We start from the raw sequence: 14,827 nt of genomic DNA, 5'->3' as shown, positions 1-14,827 counted from the left end.
GGACCTCTACACCTTGAAACTCCCAACCAATGTTTACATGTTCACCTTTGATGTAGACTGACTTTACCCCAATATTCCTATAGATGAGGGTTTGAAAGCGCGTAGGATATCCATTATAGACCATATGGACCTCCAAAAGCAAGTTTCATTCTCTCCCTAGCTTCCGTCATCCTCTCTCACCACTATATTTCTTTCCAAAACACCACTTGGAAGCAGACTAAGGGCACTGCAATGGGCTCTAAATTTGCAGTAGTCTACTCCTGCCTTTTTCTTTGCACTCTAAAGAAGCTTTCCCCTCTTACCACCAACCCTAGTATGTTATACTACAAGAGATACATCGATGATGCATTCGGGGTCTGAAATGGTTCAAAAGCTTCACTATATGTAGCTCTTCAATCCTATGGAGAGCCACTCCAGGAACACCTCACAATTATATCCATCTCTAGCACATCCATTTCCATACAAGAGGGTTGGATGTGTAAGAGTGGAAAGTGGATACCCTTACAATCTAGTGTTGCTAATTTTGTGACACTTGACATGCCCGTTACTTTGTCAAATGGTGTTTCTGAAATTGTGCAAGTCAGTGAGAACACTAGACACTCACCAACATACGGGAACACTTGATTATCTTGGGCTATGAAGAAATAAAAGGTTCTTACTTTTGTCTCAATCGGCAAAAGCATTTGGCTGATCTTGAGGCTTATTTTCTTCAACCGTCAAGCTTCTTTGGTACCATCCAATTGAGGCTCTATCCAGTTCTGTTCTGCGGCTGATTTGGATCAGTTTTGTTTCATCAAGTGGTGTTGGCTTCCTTTGCCCTTCTAAATTTGGTTTTTGATCATTCCCTTGTGGGTTTTTTTTTTTCATTGTGTGGGGCTTAGTGAGAGTTGTTTTGCTAGTGGATTTTCGCTCTACACCTAGGTTCGTGGCTGATCTTGATCTTGCTTTGTGTTAGTTTTCATTATGGCTCATGGTAGCTAGGTATGGTTCAATGATGAGTAAGCTTGTGAGGACAGGTTTGATCTGCAGCTCGTGAAATGGGTGCAAAACTTCCAAGTGTTGCAGGTTGTATTGGATTGTATGTGGGAGGATGAAACTAGGGGTGGTTACACTCCCAAGGTGTTTCAACTATTCAAAACACAATGGAGTGCAGCTATAGAGGATTTGAAGGTTATGCAAGATATACATTTGGATATTGCCTCTAGGTTTGCAAAGGATGTACAAAGTATGGAGAAGAGGAAAGCACAAAGAGAGTGCAAGCAAGATGGATGGCTTGACATGCGTGATGGCGTTGCACACCATGAGCCGGATGTAGGAATGTTACTTGAGAGGTTACAAGCTTGTTAATATAAGTATTTGGAGCGCTTGCCACAAGATTGGGTGGATGCAAACTTGAGCAAGTAGACTCCTATTAGCCACATGCATGTCTACCCTTATGGATCTCATATGAGAGCTTGCAAGTGCTATTCAATTGTTGTTGCTGGGTTGGATGATCAGGAGGAAGAGAGATGTGATGATAGATGCACCATACTGGGCTCAGACATGCCCCGTTATCAACGTGAGCCTGGTGGGTTGGATGATTAGAAGGAAGATAGATGTGATGACAAATGCACCATAATGGGCTCAAACAAGCCCCATTATATGTGTGAGCTTTGTCTGATAGAAGATTCAGAGCAAAGAATGTAGATCTCAACACTCATGAGAATTGTGATTTTGCTTCAAATATAGATGTAGGTGAGGTTATTGTATGAAACTCGATGCACGAGATACGGGGTTAAGATCATCCACATGAGGTGGATGATTTGCAAAAGTATAATGTGGGCCAAGTTTAAGCCCGATATGCATAGTTCAGAGATGGAGTGTTTCCTTGAGCGAGTGTTTGATGTGCATGCCTCTGTAGAGGAGCTTGATGAGATGGAGAGCAGTATTATGTGCGGGGTTATGTCTGAGGTATCGGACTATGATCAGCCCCTCATATGGTTGAGTAGATACATGGGATTCGGACTGCCCAAGGATTTCGATTGAGTGGGACATGTATGTGCTATTGAGGATGAGATTCAGTGTAAGTACCAAGATGCCCAATTTGTGATCCATGTATGCGCTATCGAGGATGAGATTCAATGTCAGCGCTAGGATGCATTATCCATGTATGTTCTCTCGAGGTTGAGATTTAGTGTGAGTGCCAAGATGCACCTACAAGATAAGAGATAGACATCCAAGCTGATGGTTATAGTCTTGATGATGCATGGTATAAGGAGATCATACAACTCAGACAAGAGAGGCCAGGGTCGCTTGGACACACAATGAGTGACACTATGGTGCACAGGTGTTTGATGCCGGTGGGACATGCAGAGCCAAGTGTTCAACATTTTGAGGTTGGATATGTTAGTAGCATTATACTCGTCGTGTAGGGTGCATGAGTGTAGGAAGTTGTTAGTCCTATATGGATATACATATTAGAAAATTATGTTGGCTCTCCGGGATTTGATGTCCTCTTTGTTTGGGGGCCGGACGAGTTGAGTCGGGGATGCTTGGATGGTTTGTACCATGTGTCTAAGACCTCGTGCAATATATAGGTTTTGAGATATGGGGGATGCATACCCTCTCCACAAGACCTTTTTCCACATATGTTTGTTACCCGATTGACTCTTGTATCACCTTTGGTGGGACGTTGAGTTTTTTGTTGTTTTAGGCTACTCCACATATTTACGTCAGGATATATTGATGTCTTTTCTTTGTTCACATAGTTGGATCAAGACTTAATGCATGAATTTGAAAATACAAATAAGAGCCACAGAGAGTGGAGGACACTAATGCGTGGGATGGAGCGGAGCAAATTTGTCTTTGGTGAGAGCTATGGACTTCTATTGATCTTTGGGGCCACATGACGCATACAATTGTTGTTGTAGTTCTTGTACAGCTTGAGCAGTCTAGGTTTTTTGTTGATGGTAGGCTTCGAAATCAGCTACGTACTATGTTGAGGGGTCATTTTATATGCTTCTTTGAGGTTCTAGATCTGTCAGAGTTTTGCATGTCCAAGGGAGAGTTGGACCAGCTAGATTGACTATTTTGGATATGTTGTTTTCTTGAGTCAATTGCCTCTTTTCGCCAACATGATGTTATGTCTCTAGGTGATTCTTTTTCTTTTCGTATGCGGGATGCAGGTTTGTCCCCTTCATGGGAGACCGCGGATCACCCTTACCAATCGTTTTGGGATAATGAGATGTTCTATCATCATTGGTTTTGGATAAGCGGCAAGGGTGATTGACACAAGAGCCTGGGATTGCTATCATGGTCCTGAACCAAATGAGTGACCATACACTACGCAGATTCATAGATCAGTCAGAGTGGATACATACGGATTGGCTTTCTTACTAGCTAGGTACATTTGCCATGTTGTTCGAGCTTAGTAGAGTGAGCTATTTTATAGTTGTGCGTACATACATGCTGTGCGATCGCGGCCTGAGTGAGGGGATGTGGTCCATGTTGTTTAGTTATATTCCCCATCTCGGGTTGGTTTGCATTGCCTCCTTGAGGCTTGGATATGCAAGTTCAGCATACAGCTCAACCTTCCCACCATTAGCTTCAGCCCTCCTCTTGGGCCCTTTTTGTCGAGCCCTTCCAGGCTCCCTTTGTCTTATCAAATCAGCCCTACTTTTGGCCTCTTTGCTGACCAAGTTTTCTGGCTTACGCCTCGGTGTTTTATCCTCAATTCAGTCCCCCCTTTGGGGCCTTTTGCATCATCCCTTGAGAGGCTTTCCTCACTTTCCAATTTTAGCCCAGCTTGGGGCTTGATTTGGGTACAGATCTTTGAGCAAGTGACCCGGGCACAGACACCTGGGGTTGTTGTTGTTCGCGAGCGCAAAGCACAAAACAGACCATGACGGACTCAATCTGCTAGGATTGTGCACGCCGAGCTGGCCATGAGAAATGAACAAGAGGCACCACCTAGCTTTGAGCGGCTAGGACGCGGACAACGGTGATTTAAAATAGCACAAACACTACACACCAAGAGAGAGAGAGAGAGAGAGAGAGAGAGAGAGAGAGAGAGAGAACCCCTTGGGATGTGAGGGAAACTTGATTAAATGCAATATTTACAGAAATCTTTGCTTTGGCAAGATGGTGACTATGGTGATAGAGAGAGATAGACAGAGAGAGATAGAAAGCCTATAGTACGTTCTCTAGAGGTGATTTCATAAGCAGGGAGATTCTACTCTTGTGTGTGTGTCAACCCTTGGATTCAGGGTGTGACTGTGGCTTCCTTCTCATAGTGCTAACTTCCCAAACCCCAATGCTCAAGTACCACCCAAAATGCTACACCACTCTCCCAGAGTGATCTCCCAAAATGTTGCCCTAATTCGCTCTCCCTTTGATGCAAGTGTCTCCCTCGCAATAGTGGCCTCTCAGTGCCTTTTGTAGGTGCAGGTTACATTAGGTTACGATAATTTAATTAGGTTAGGGTCCTAATCAAGAGAGACAAAGCAAGGAGTTGGGTCTCAAATGGTTGACCCTTGCTTTGTCTTAGGAGAATTTTTAAAATGATATCTCATAGATGGGCCTTTGTGACCATCACCTAGAGAGAGGTGGCAATTCACAATGGGTTTTTATACAAGATTTTTGGCTTGAAACCGGAAAATAATAATACCCTACGGATGTTACTATGGGGATGCGTAGTGGACGAGATGCCAACGAATGGCGGGCCTCGCTGGTGCGTCGGTGTAGCACATTCGCCAATTTTGGGGCAGGCTGGGACATGCCTTCAGCGTCACTTCTTGATTTGATGTTTCCACTACGTGACTTGGTCTTCCTTCTTATTTGGTGTTGGGCGTCGATGTCGAATTCCTTTGTTTTTTTTAAACCTTTTTTGGGTGCATATATGCATGCATGTACTATGTGTTTATGTGCATTCGTGTAGGAGTGTGTGCTCGTGTATATGAGTGCGTATGTTTGTGGGGGGTTGTGTGTGTGTAGTTGGTGTGTGTGTGTGTGTGTGTGTGTGTGTGTGTGCGCGCGCGAGGGTATAGGAGATTATGTATACATATATAGATATTTTTTATTTACGTGCTTGGTTTGTTCAGCTTCTCAGAATGAGGTAGAGAGAGGACGTGAGCTAGCAGGGGGGAGATGGTGAGACGCTGAGGGGCTTGAGGTGAGTGTGTGTGTGTGTGTGTGTGTGTGTGTGTGTGTGTGTGTGTGAGAGAGAGAGAGAGAGAGAGAGAGAGAGAGTTTGTGTGTGTATGTGTGTGTGTGCTAAGAGAGAGAGAGAGAGAGGGAGAGAGAGAGAGAGAGAGAGAGAGAGAGAGAGAGAGAGAGAGAGAGAGCCATTGTGTTGCACCTGCGGCTAGACGAGGGGAAGAAAGAGAGAGGGCCGGAGTGAGAGATGGGGAGAGGGAGTGTGAGGGGGTGAGGGGGTAGTGTGGTGTGTGTGTGTGTGTGTGCATAGCAAGAGAGAGAGAAACTTTTATCGTCTGGTTGTGCCTTCCGGCTGAACTTTCATGGAAACGAGAGGGGGAGAGGGAGTCAACGGGGGTGGGGGGAGAGAGAGAGAAGTGTAGCGGGGCAGGGGGGCATGAGGCTGAGGGGTGAAGGGGTGTGTGTGTGTGGTCCATGTGTAGGTAACGCGAGAGAGAGAGAGAGAGAGAGAGAGAGAGAGAGAGAGAGAGAGAGAGAGAGAGAGAGGGATGGGTGAGGGATGGGGGAAGAGAGGAGAGAGGGTGGGGAGCGGCCCGCCTTCGTTGACAAACAAGAGGGAGAGAGAGAGTAGCTTCGTGAGGACGAGAGAGAGTGGACAAGAGGGGAGAGAGAGAGAGGGAGAAGAAGAAGAATGTGAGAGTGTGAGGGTGTGTGAATAATGAAAGAGAGAGAGGGAGACTCCTGTCCCTTTGTATGGTGGCCCTTTAGAGAGACAAAACTTGTTTTATGCACCCATTGGGTTTGGTGACGCAGGAACGAGGGAGAGAGAGAGTGATAGTGGGTTGGCGGAGCCAAGCAGGAGAGGGGAGCTCGTCCTCTGGTGATAATGGAGGAGTGTGGCCAAGCTGAGAGGTGGCCCACTGCATGCAAGCATGGAAGGGGTGGTGGTGCATGTAAAGACTTTTTTTAATCATTTTTTCTTGTATTATGCTCCCTCCCCAATTGGGGTTGGTTGTTATGACCGCGGTTTTGAAAACCGGTCGTCATTAGCCCTCTCTTCTGGCTAGAGGCATTCATGCTTCTAGCTCTGCTTTTGATTCTTCTTCAGCTGATCTGTAGTAGGAGCCAGTATCGAGTTGCCTTCTGAACTAGCCATTCCATTTAGCAATTGGTGAGATTTCTGGGATAACAGGTCCGGATGATAGCCTATTCCTTCGAATAGTGCGGGGTGATTAAATGGGAACCCCATGGCTTCCAGAACTTTATGCCAATGTCCTCCTGGATCCCAAGTGAAGGATAGGATCATTATTTGCAGTGTCTAAACAATAAAATTTGCCTGGCAAATAGGACCAAATTTTTAACAACTAGTAGAGAGAGGAAAAGTCTTGGCCGTCCTTCTTCTTTGGTGTTGGGCGTTGATGTCGAATTCCTTTGTTTTCTTTTTACCTTTTGTGGGTGCGTATATGCGTGCGTGTATTGTGTGTTTATGTGTGTGCATGTAGGAGTGTGTGCTCATGTGTATGAGAGCATATGTTCATGGGGGGTTGTGTGTTTGTGGTCGGTGTGTGTGTGTGTGTGTGAACGAGGGTATAGGAGATTATATATACATATATAAATATTTTTAATTTACGTGCTTGGCTTGTTCGGCTACTCAAAATGAGGAAGAGAGAGGACATGAGCTAGCGGGGGGGGATGGCGAGAGGCTGAGGGGTTTGAGGTGAGTGTGTGGGTGTGCGTGTGTAGGTGTGTGTGGAGAGAGAGAGAGAGAGAGAGAGAGAGAGAGAGAGAGAGAGAGAGAGAGAGAGAGAGAGAGAGAGAGAGAGAGAGAGAGAGCCATTGTGTGCGTGTGTGTGTGTGTGTGTGTGCAGAGAGAGAGAGAGAGAGAGAGAGAGAGAGCCATTGTGCTGCGCCTCAGCTAGACGAGGGGAAGACAGAGAGAGGGCGGGAGTACGAGATGGGGAGAGGGAGTGTGAGGGGGTGAGGGGGTAGTGTGGTGTGTGTTTGTGTGTGTAGCAAGAGAGAGAGAAATTGTTGTCCTCTAGTTGTGCCTTCGGGCTGAACCGACACAGAAACGAGAGGGGAAGAGAGAGTCAACGGGGGTGGAGGAGAGAGAGAGAGAGAGAGAGAGAGAGAGAGAGAGAGAGAGAGAGAGAGAGAGAGAGAGAGAGAGAGAGAGAGAGAGAGAGAGAAGTGTAGCGGGCCAGGGGCGTGAGGCTGAGGGGTGAAGGGGTGTGTGTGTGTGTGTGTGGGCCGTGTGTAGGTAACGGAGAGAGAGAGAGAGAGAGAGAGAGAGAGAGAGAGAGAGAGAGAGAGAGAGAGAGAGAGAGAGAGAGAGAGAGAGAGAGAGAGAGAGAGAGAGAGAGAGAGGGATAGAGAGAGAGGGATAGGGTGAGGGATGGGGGAAGAGAGGAGAGAGGGTGGAAAGAGGCCAGCCTTGGTTGACAAACAAGAGGGAGAGAGAGAGTAGTTTGGTGAGGACAAGAGAGTGTGGATGAGAGGGGAGAGAGAGAGGGAGGGAGAAGAAGATGAATGTGAGAGTGTGAGGGTGTTTGAATAATGAAAGAGAGAGAGGGAGACTCTTGTCCCTTTGTATGGTGGCCCTTTAGAGAGAGAAAACTTATTTTATGCGCCCATTGGGTTTGGTGACACATGAACGAGGGGGAGAGAGAGAGTGATAGTGGGTTGGCAGAGCCAAGCACGAGAGGGGAGCTCGTCCTCTGGTGATAATGGAGGAGTGTGGCCAAGCTAAGAGGCGGCCGACTGCATGCAAGCATGGAAGGGGTGGTGGTGCATGTAAAATCGTTTTTTCTTGTATTATGCTCCCTCCCCAATTGGGTTGGTTCTTACGGCCGGGGTTTCAAAAACCGATCGTCATTGTGTGTAGGCCTACGAGCCCTCTTGTTGTGGCCTTTCTATTAGCAAGTTGTTTCGTTGTTGGATATGCAAGTTTGGACATGTATGCCTATTGAGGATTGTAGGACATGACATTTGGTATTAGACCCTCGTTGCAATCCTTGTTGTTTACTTGATACATTGAGTATTATGCGTTTGTGTACACTAAGCAAATCATGTTGATCTTGATCAGCTAATGCTTTTTTGTGGTCTATACTAGTTTCCCCTCAGGGGTTTTTGGTATGCAGTGAGATTTCACGTTATCGTCTTCTAGGAGCAGGACTTTTAGGAGTTGTCGGTGTCTCTATGATGGCTAGGTCCAGTTGTGTATGGTTGGATGACAGATCAGCTGATAGTCATTTTCAGAAACAACTTTGCAGGACATGTAATTGCCTTTTGGTTATGGTGGAATTAGTAGAACAAGTATATGAGGATAGATGTGCGGATTGTCGGCCGAATTCAAAGAGGATCTATTAGTTGTTTGAGAAGGCATGGAGTACTTCACGTGAGAAGTGGCTTGTACATCAAGGGATGCACTTAAAGATGACAACTTGATTTACTGAGGAAAGGGAGGAGATACACAAAGGGAAGAAATTGAAAGGACATAGATTGGATGCTTGGCAGCAAAGACGTGATGACATTGACTATCATGAGCAGGATGTGGAGACACTTTATAGCATTCCTAGGTATGCATATGATAAGTTTAGATGCTTCACTCCTTGCATGGAGAACACTATGCCTTGTGTGGTAAATACTCAGTATGATATAGCTACGGACACTGATGAGTCAGTAGAGCTCGATGACGGCTTGATAGAATCCTATGCGCATGATGATGGGGATGCTTGGGAGTATGTGGCAGATGAGTGCATTACTAGTAGTGAGATGATTCACAAGGATGTGGACATGGGTGAGGATGAGTTCTTGATTCTTATTGAGGAGGATCAACATGATTCTCTTATGAACGTCTATGAGGTTGTGAGATAGAGATGACCTACAAGGATATGCATAAGCATCAGCACCATGAGGTGCCCCCAGTTTTGTATGAGCTAGCAGAGCTTGATGTTCATTGTGGGGAGCCCTATGCGGTTAGTGAGAATGACTTAGATGATGATGTACATGATGAAATTTGGTGCAATGTTATGCCAGATGTGATAGGCTATGATCAGCCTGTGTCTATGTGCGAGTTGGGTGAGCTCAATGGGAGCCATGTAGAGACTAAGGGAGACCCTTGATCTGGGTAGGATTGGGCTTTTGTAGTGTGAGGATGATGTGCATGACTTCAAGTGGTAAATGGACGACATGGTGTGCGGCACATGTGGTTCCCTAGATGCACTTATGGATAAGCACAGGCTTGTGCGATAGAGATGACCTATGAGGATATGCATAAGCATTAGCACCATGAGTTGCCCCCAGTTTTGTATGAGCTAGCAGAGCTCGATGTACGTTGTGGGGGGCCCTATGCGGTTTGTGAGCATGACTCAGATGATGATGTAGATGAGGAGACTTGGTGCAATGTTATTCCATATGCTATAGGCTATGATCAGCCTGTGTCTATTTGCAAGTTGGGTGAGCTCAATGGGAGCCACGTAGAGACTAACGGAGACCCTTGATCTGGGTATGATTGGACTTTGGCAGCATGAGGATGTTGTGCATGACTTTGAGTGGGAGATGAAGAAAATGGTGTGCGACACATGTGGTTGCCCATATGCGCTTATGGATGAGCGCATAGACACATAGTCCATGACAATATATTGGACATTATGCATGAGGTTACTCGTGTTGTCACGCATCACAACTTGCTGCTTGTTGATGACGAGATTATTTGCAGTTGTCTTATGACTTGGGCAAGGATCACCTCATTGTTTTGAATGAGCCGGTCAAGCTCCATGTAGTCTTTGCAAAGGTTGAGTCATTTTTGAGCTTGGGATTATCATCTATTCTGGGCTGGCCTGGCCGCGAGCTTGAGTGCTATGAGTGGCCACTTGTTGATAGACATGCAAATCAGCCCGCTAGGCTTGCGCCTTGCGAGATGTTACCTTGAGTGTACGTAGGTCCGAGAAGGTTGTACAGATTGATAGTATGTACAAAGATTTATTTTGGTCTTGATGAAGCATCCTTACAGCTTTGAGTTGTCTCATTTTGCCTTCTATCAATGGCTTTCGTATGTTTGTATAATTCAAATTAATAATACCAAGGTTGTTGCATTTGTGTCCATGTGTCCAAATGCTAACGGGTAAGATTATTTTTCTTGATGGTACATTCTCATGCAAACATGAAAATGTATTGATGAGCATATTAGATAAATCTAGTTTTGGGCTCTTTGCTGACAAAGTTCCACGGCCCTTGAGAGGCTTTCCTCACTTTCCGTTTTCATACCACCTTGGGGCTGATTTGGGTACAGGTTTTTGAACAAGTGACCCAGGCACCATACATCCGAGATTGTTGTTGTGTGCGGGTCCATGAGCACTCTTGTTTTTTGCTTTCTATTGGCAAGTTGTTTTCTTGTTGGATATGCAAGTTTGGACATGTATGCCTATTGAGGATTTTAGGACATGACATTTGGTATGAGAGCCTTGTTGCAAGCCTATTATGTACTTGATGCATTGAGTATTGTGGGGTTGTGCAGAAAATATTGATCTTGATCAGCTGATGTTTTTTTTTGTGGTCTATGTTGGTTTCCCCTCAATGGTTTTTGGTATGTAGTGAGATTTCAAGTTATCCTCTTCTATGAGCAAGACCTTTGGGAGTTGTGGGTGTCTCTATGATGGGTGGGTATGGTTGTGTGTAGTTGGATGACGGATCAACCGATAGTCATTTTGAGAAACAACTTTGCAGAACATGTAATTTCCTCTTGGTTATGGTGGAATTAGTAGAACAAGTATATGAGGATAGATGTGCGGACCAACTAACTTTAGAGAGGATCTATTAGTTGTTCGAGAAGGCATGGAGTACTTCACGTGAGAAGTGGCTAATACATTGAGGGATACACTTAGAGATGACATCTCAATTTACTGAGGAGGAGCAGGAAATACACAAAGGGAAGAAATTGAAAGGACATAGATTGGGTGCTTAGCAGCAAACAAAGACACGATGACATTGACCATCATGAGCAAGATCTGTAGACACTTTATAGCATTTCTAGATGGCCTATTATGAGTTTAGACACTTCCCTCCTTTCATGGAGAACACTATGCCTTGTGTGGCTGATACTCAGTATGATACAGCTACGGACATTGATGAGTCGGTAGAGCTTGATAAAGGCTTGATAGAGTCCTATGCGCATGATGATGGGGATGCTTAGGAGTTTGTGGACAGATGAGCGCATTACTAGTTAGATGATGCACAGAGATGTGGACATGGCTAAGGATGAGTTATTGCCTCTTATTGAGGAGGATCAACATGATGCTCCTCTGAACACCTATGAGGCTTATGCAGTAGAGATGACCTGCAAGGACATGCATGAGCATTAGTGCCATGAGTCTCCCCTAGTTTTGTATGATCTAGCAGAGCTTGATGTACATTTTGGGGAGTCCTATGCAGTTTGTGAGCATGACTTAGACAATTATGTAGATGAGGAGATTTGGTTCAATGTTATGCCAAATGCGGTAGGCTATGATTAGCTTGTGTCTATGTGCGAGTTGGGTGAGCTCAATGGGAGCTAGGTAGAGACTAAGGGAGACCCTTGATCTGGGTATGATTGGACTTTGGCAGCGTGAGGATCATATGCATGACTTTGAGTGGGAGATGGTGTGCGGCACATGTGGTTGCCCACATGTGCTTATGGATGAGCATGCACAAACTGTAGTCCATGATAGTATATTGGACATTATGCATGAGGTAACTCCTGTTGTTGAGAATCACAACTTTCTGCTTGTTGATGAGGAGAGTATTTGAGATTGCTTTATGACTTGGGTGAGGATCACCTTATTGTTTTGAATGAGCGGGCCAGGCTCCATGTAGTCTTTTCAGAGCTTGAGTCATTTTTGAGCTTGGGCTTATCATCTATTTTGGGTTGGCTTGGCCGCGAGCTTGAGTGCTCTGAGTGGCCACTTGTTGATAGACATGTAGATCCTTGCACCTCGCAAGATGTTACCTTCAATGGACGCAGGTCTGAGAAGGTTGTACACATTTATATTATGTACAAAGATTTATTTTGGTCTTGATGAAGCAGCCTTAGAGCTTTGAGCTATCTCATTCTGCCTTCTGCCAATGGCTTTCATATGTTTGAATAATTCAAATCAATAACACCAAGGTTGTTGCATTTGTGTCCATGTTTGCAAAATGCTGATGGGTAAGATTATTTTCCTACGTGGTTCCTTGGTCAAAATGTATGTCAAATGGGACATTCTCATGCAAACATGAAAATTTGTTGATGAGCATATTATTGAGAGTGGGCTTGAAGTAGAATTTTTTGTGATGTGCAGTCTTGTGGACATGTATGTTCACTCTGAAAAGCTTCCAAATACCTTTAATGTGTTCAAAAGAGTTCCGGCTAGGAATGTTGTGTTATGGACTGCTTTGTAAGGTGCTATTCCCTTTTCTTCATTTGCTTTCAATTGCAAGGCCCACAGTCAATTGTGATTCCGATCATTATCATTGGGGATTGAGGTTTTTAGCGGGCGGTGAAGTTTATGTGCAGCTGGTTGTTTCACCTCAGGTTTTTATGCCTTTTGGATTGGTTATTTGTGGGGCTTCAAGAGCAAGGTTGAGGGTATTGAGGAGTGCTCTCTCACCCCGTTTGCATTGGTCACTGAGAATTTCTAGGTCTTTGAGATCAAGTTTGAGGGGATTGAGGAGTGCTCTCTCATCCCTATTTGTATTGCTCATTGTTGCTCGTAGTGGGTTGTGAATTTGATCCTCTAGTCGGAGGTTGTGTAGGCTGTTCTTGGTCACACTTGGCTGCCTAGAAGGTTTGATCATTGCAGGGTTACGCCATCAGGCTTTGAGCAGTCTATGCGCTAGCAAGGCATGGTGCCATCGCCCACAACGGGTTTATGTATGTGAATCCGTCTGGTCTTCATAGAGCTAGAGCGTGTTTTTCCATTGAGCAGTTTTACAGGTCCTCTTTTGTGCGGGTCACAGAAACCTTTTTGTATGCAAGTTAGGGAGATACCTTTGTGCGACCCAAAGATCTCTCGGTCTCATCTTGATGAAGGACCTGGTTTTTTGGGAGCAGTGGCTAGACCAAATGTATGGCCAAAAATGAATAAGAAAAAGGATGTCGGGGTTGACCTACATGACCATATTAGAAGCCTCTAAGAGATTGAGGAAGTGCATGGCGATACGCCGATTGTGTGGGATGATCCAAAAGAGTTTGGGATGAACCCCCCTTGTTATCATATTTTATAAGTAAAGGACAAGAAAATTATTCACCACTGGACCTTTTCTATGCAAGAATCTAAGTTGCCAGTTAATGTGTGTGATAAGGAGATCCTTTGTGCCGACCCATCGAGAAAGAGCAGACACTTGTGTATGAGAAAAGGTGCTCGATGGTCGATGACGACCCTATTGAAAGCCTGATGAGCGAACGATATTTGTTTTTTCGAGTCGAAAGGTGCTCATTTTTATGGATGACTAGAATATGTTGCAACATCAATTACGACCAGGTGCGATATGTTTTGGATTATTGAAGGTAGTTTTAATCCTCTGCTGAACCTTGTATTGGTTGGGTATAGCCGGTTGAGTCATTGTCTCCAACATCTGATGCATTAGACAATTTAATCATCTAGCCCTATATCAACCATTCATTGCACGCATCACATCACCATGCAACCCACCTTGTCGAGTGGAAATCCACCAGGTTTTTCATCTATTTTCCAAGCCATTTCTTCCTCCGAAGAGGTTACCATCGCATTAGTGTAAGGACATCATTAGCTCTCAAGTTGGGCATTCCCTCATATCTTAGCATTTCCACAACACTAAGTGACATGAGAATGCATGTGGGGGCGGGTAAGGAGATCGACGACGAGGGAGGACCCATGTGCATCTCGAGGTGGACACGCCCACCCAAAAAATGGGGGCATTGTTGAGGAGCTCAGATTGGAACCGACGACCTCATGCCCGAATGCCTTTTGAGGCTTGACCTAACCACATCGCCCATCCACGTGCATGTGAAAGGAATGCCATTTTACATGGTGTTATAAACGATAAACCTGGACTGACCTACAACTAAACCCGAACATGCCCCCTATCCGGGTTTATTTCTTGGTCGGATTTAGTTTTAACAAGCGATCTATGGTGCAGATCACCTAGCGGCTGCGCGTGGAGTTCCCATCCATTGATCCCCTTACCCCCCCTCCCCTCTTAAATGCTCCATGTCACTTATTCATGAGGTTAGCACTTCCTTATCACAAGGGAAAAAAAAAGCAACGATGCCCATTTGATACTCTTCACTCCAACTCTCACTTGACTAATCCTCAAACAACAGAAGGGGCTGGCAAGGCTCGAGTCCCTCATCGTGGGAAACATAAATAGTACCACATGCGGTGGCATTTGTCAATTCGCTATCCTCAGGAGCAAACAATCAACCACATAAACCTGTGTGTTTCATGCCGAGCAAGCAATGCATTCACTTCAATCGCATATCCTAGAACCTCTGCATGTTAGAATACTCCCCAAAAAACACGATCATTAGGAGGCATATCTTGCATAGCTTTGTGTCTCCAACTTTCCTTTGTAATGGAAATGGCCTATGAACTTAGAGAATAGCGGAATTAAGAGAATTAGAGTGAGCAACATTGAGAGCATAGATGGTGAACTTAATTGGTAGTAGCAACTTAATCATACACTTAATTAACTAGGC

At 45.0% G+C, this 14,827-nt stretch overlaps 1 protein-coding gene across 1 annotated transcript; it reads left to right on the top strand.

The window, feature by feature from the left end:
* Positions 1 to 8,760: 8,760 nt before the first annotated feature.
* On the top strand, positions 8,761 to 9,257 carry LOC147461503 (uncharacterized). The gene is made up of 2 exons (XM_086501119.1): positions 8,761 to 8,932; positions 9,130 to 9,257. The coding sequence occupies exons 1-2, from the start codon at positions 8,761 to 8,763 to the stop codon at positions 9,255 to 9,257; spliced, it is 300 nt and encodes a 99-aa protein (XP_086357245.1).
* Positions 9,258 to 14,827: the final 5,570 nt, after the last annotated feature.

The sequence above is a fragment of the Adiantum capillus-veneris genome, chromosome 3 (genome assembly GCF_014529385.1).
Source record: "Adiantum capillus-veneris isolate H3 chromosome 3, ASM1452938v2, whole genome shotgun sequence".
NCBI lineage: Eukaryota > Viridiplantae > Streptophyta > Polypodiopsida > Polypodiales > Pteridaceae > Adiantum > Adiantum capillus-veneris.
This window is presented reverse-complemented; position numbering and strand designations above follow the sequence as displayed.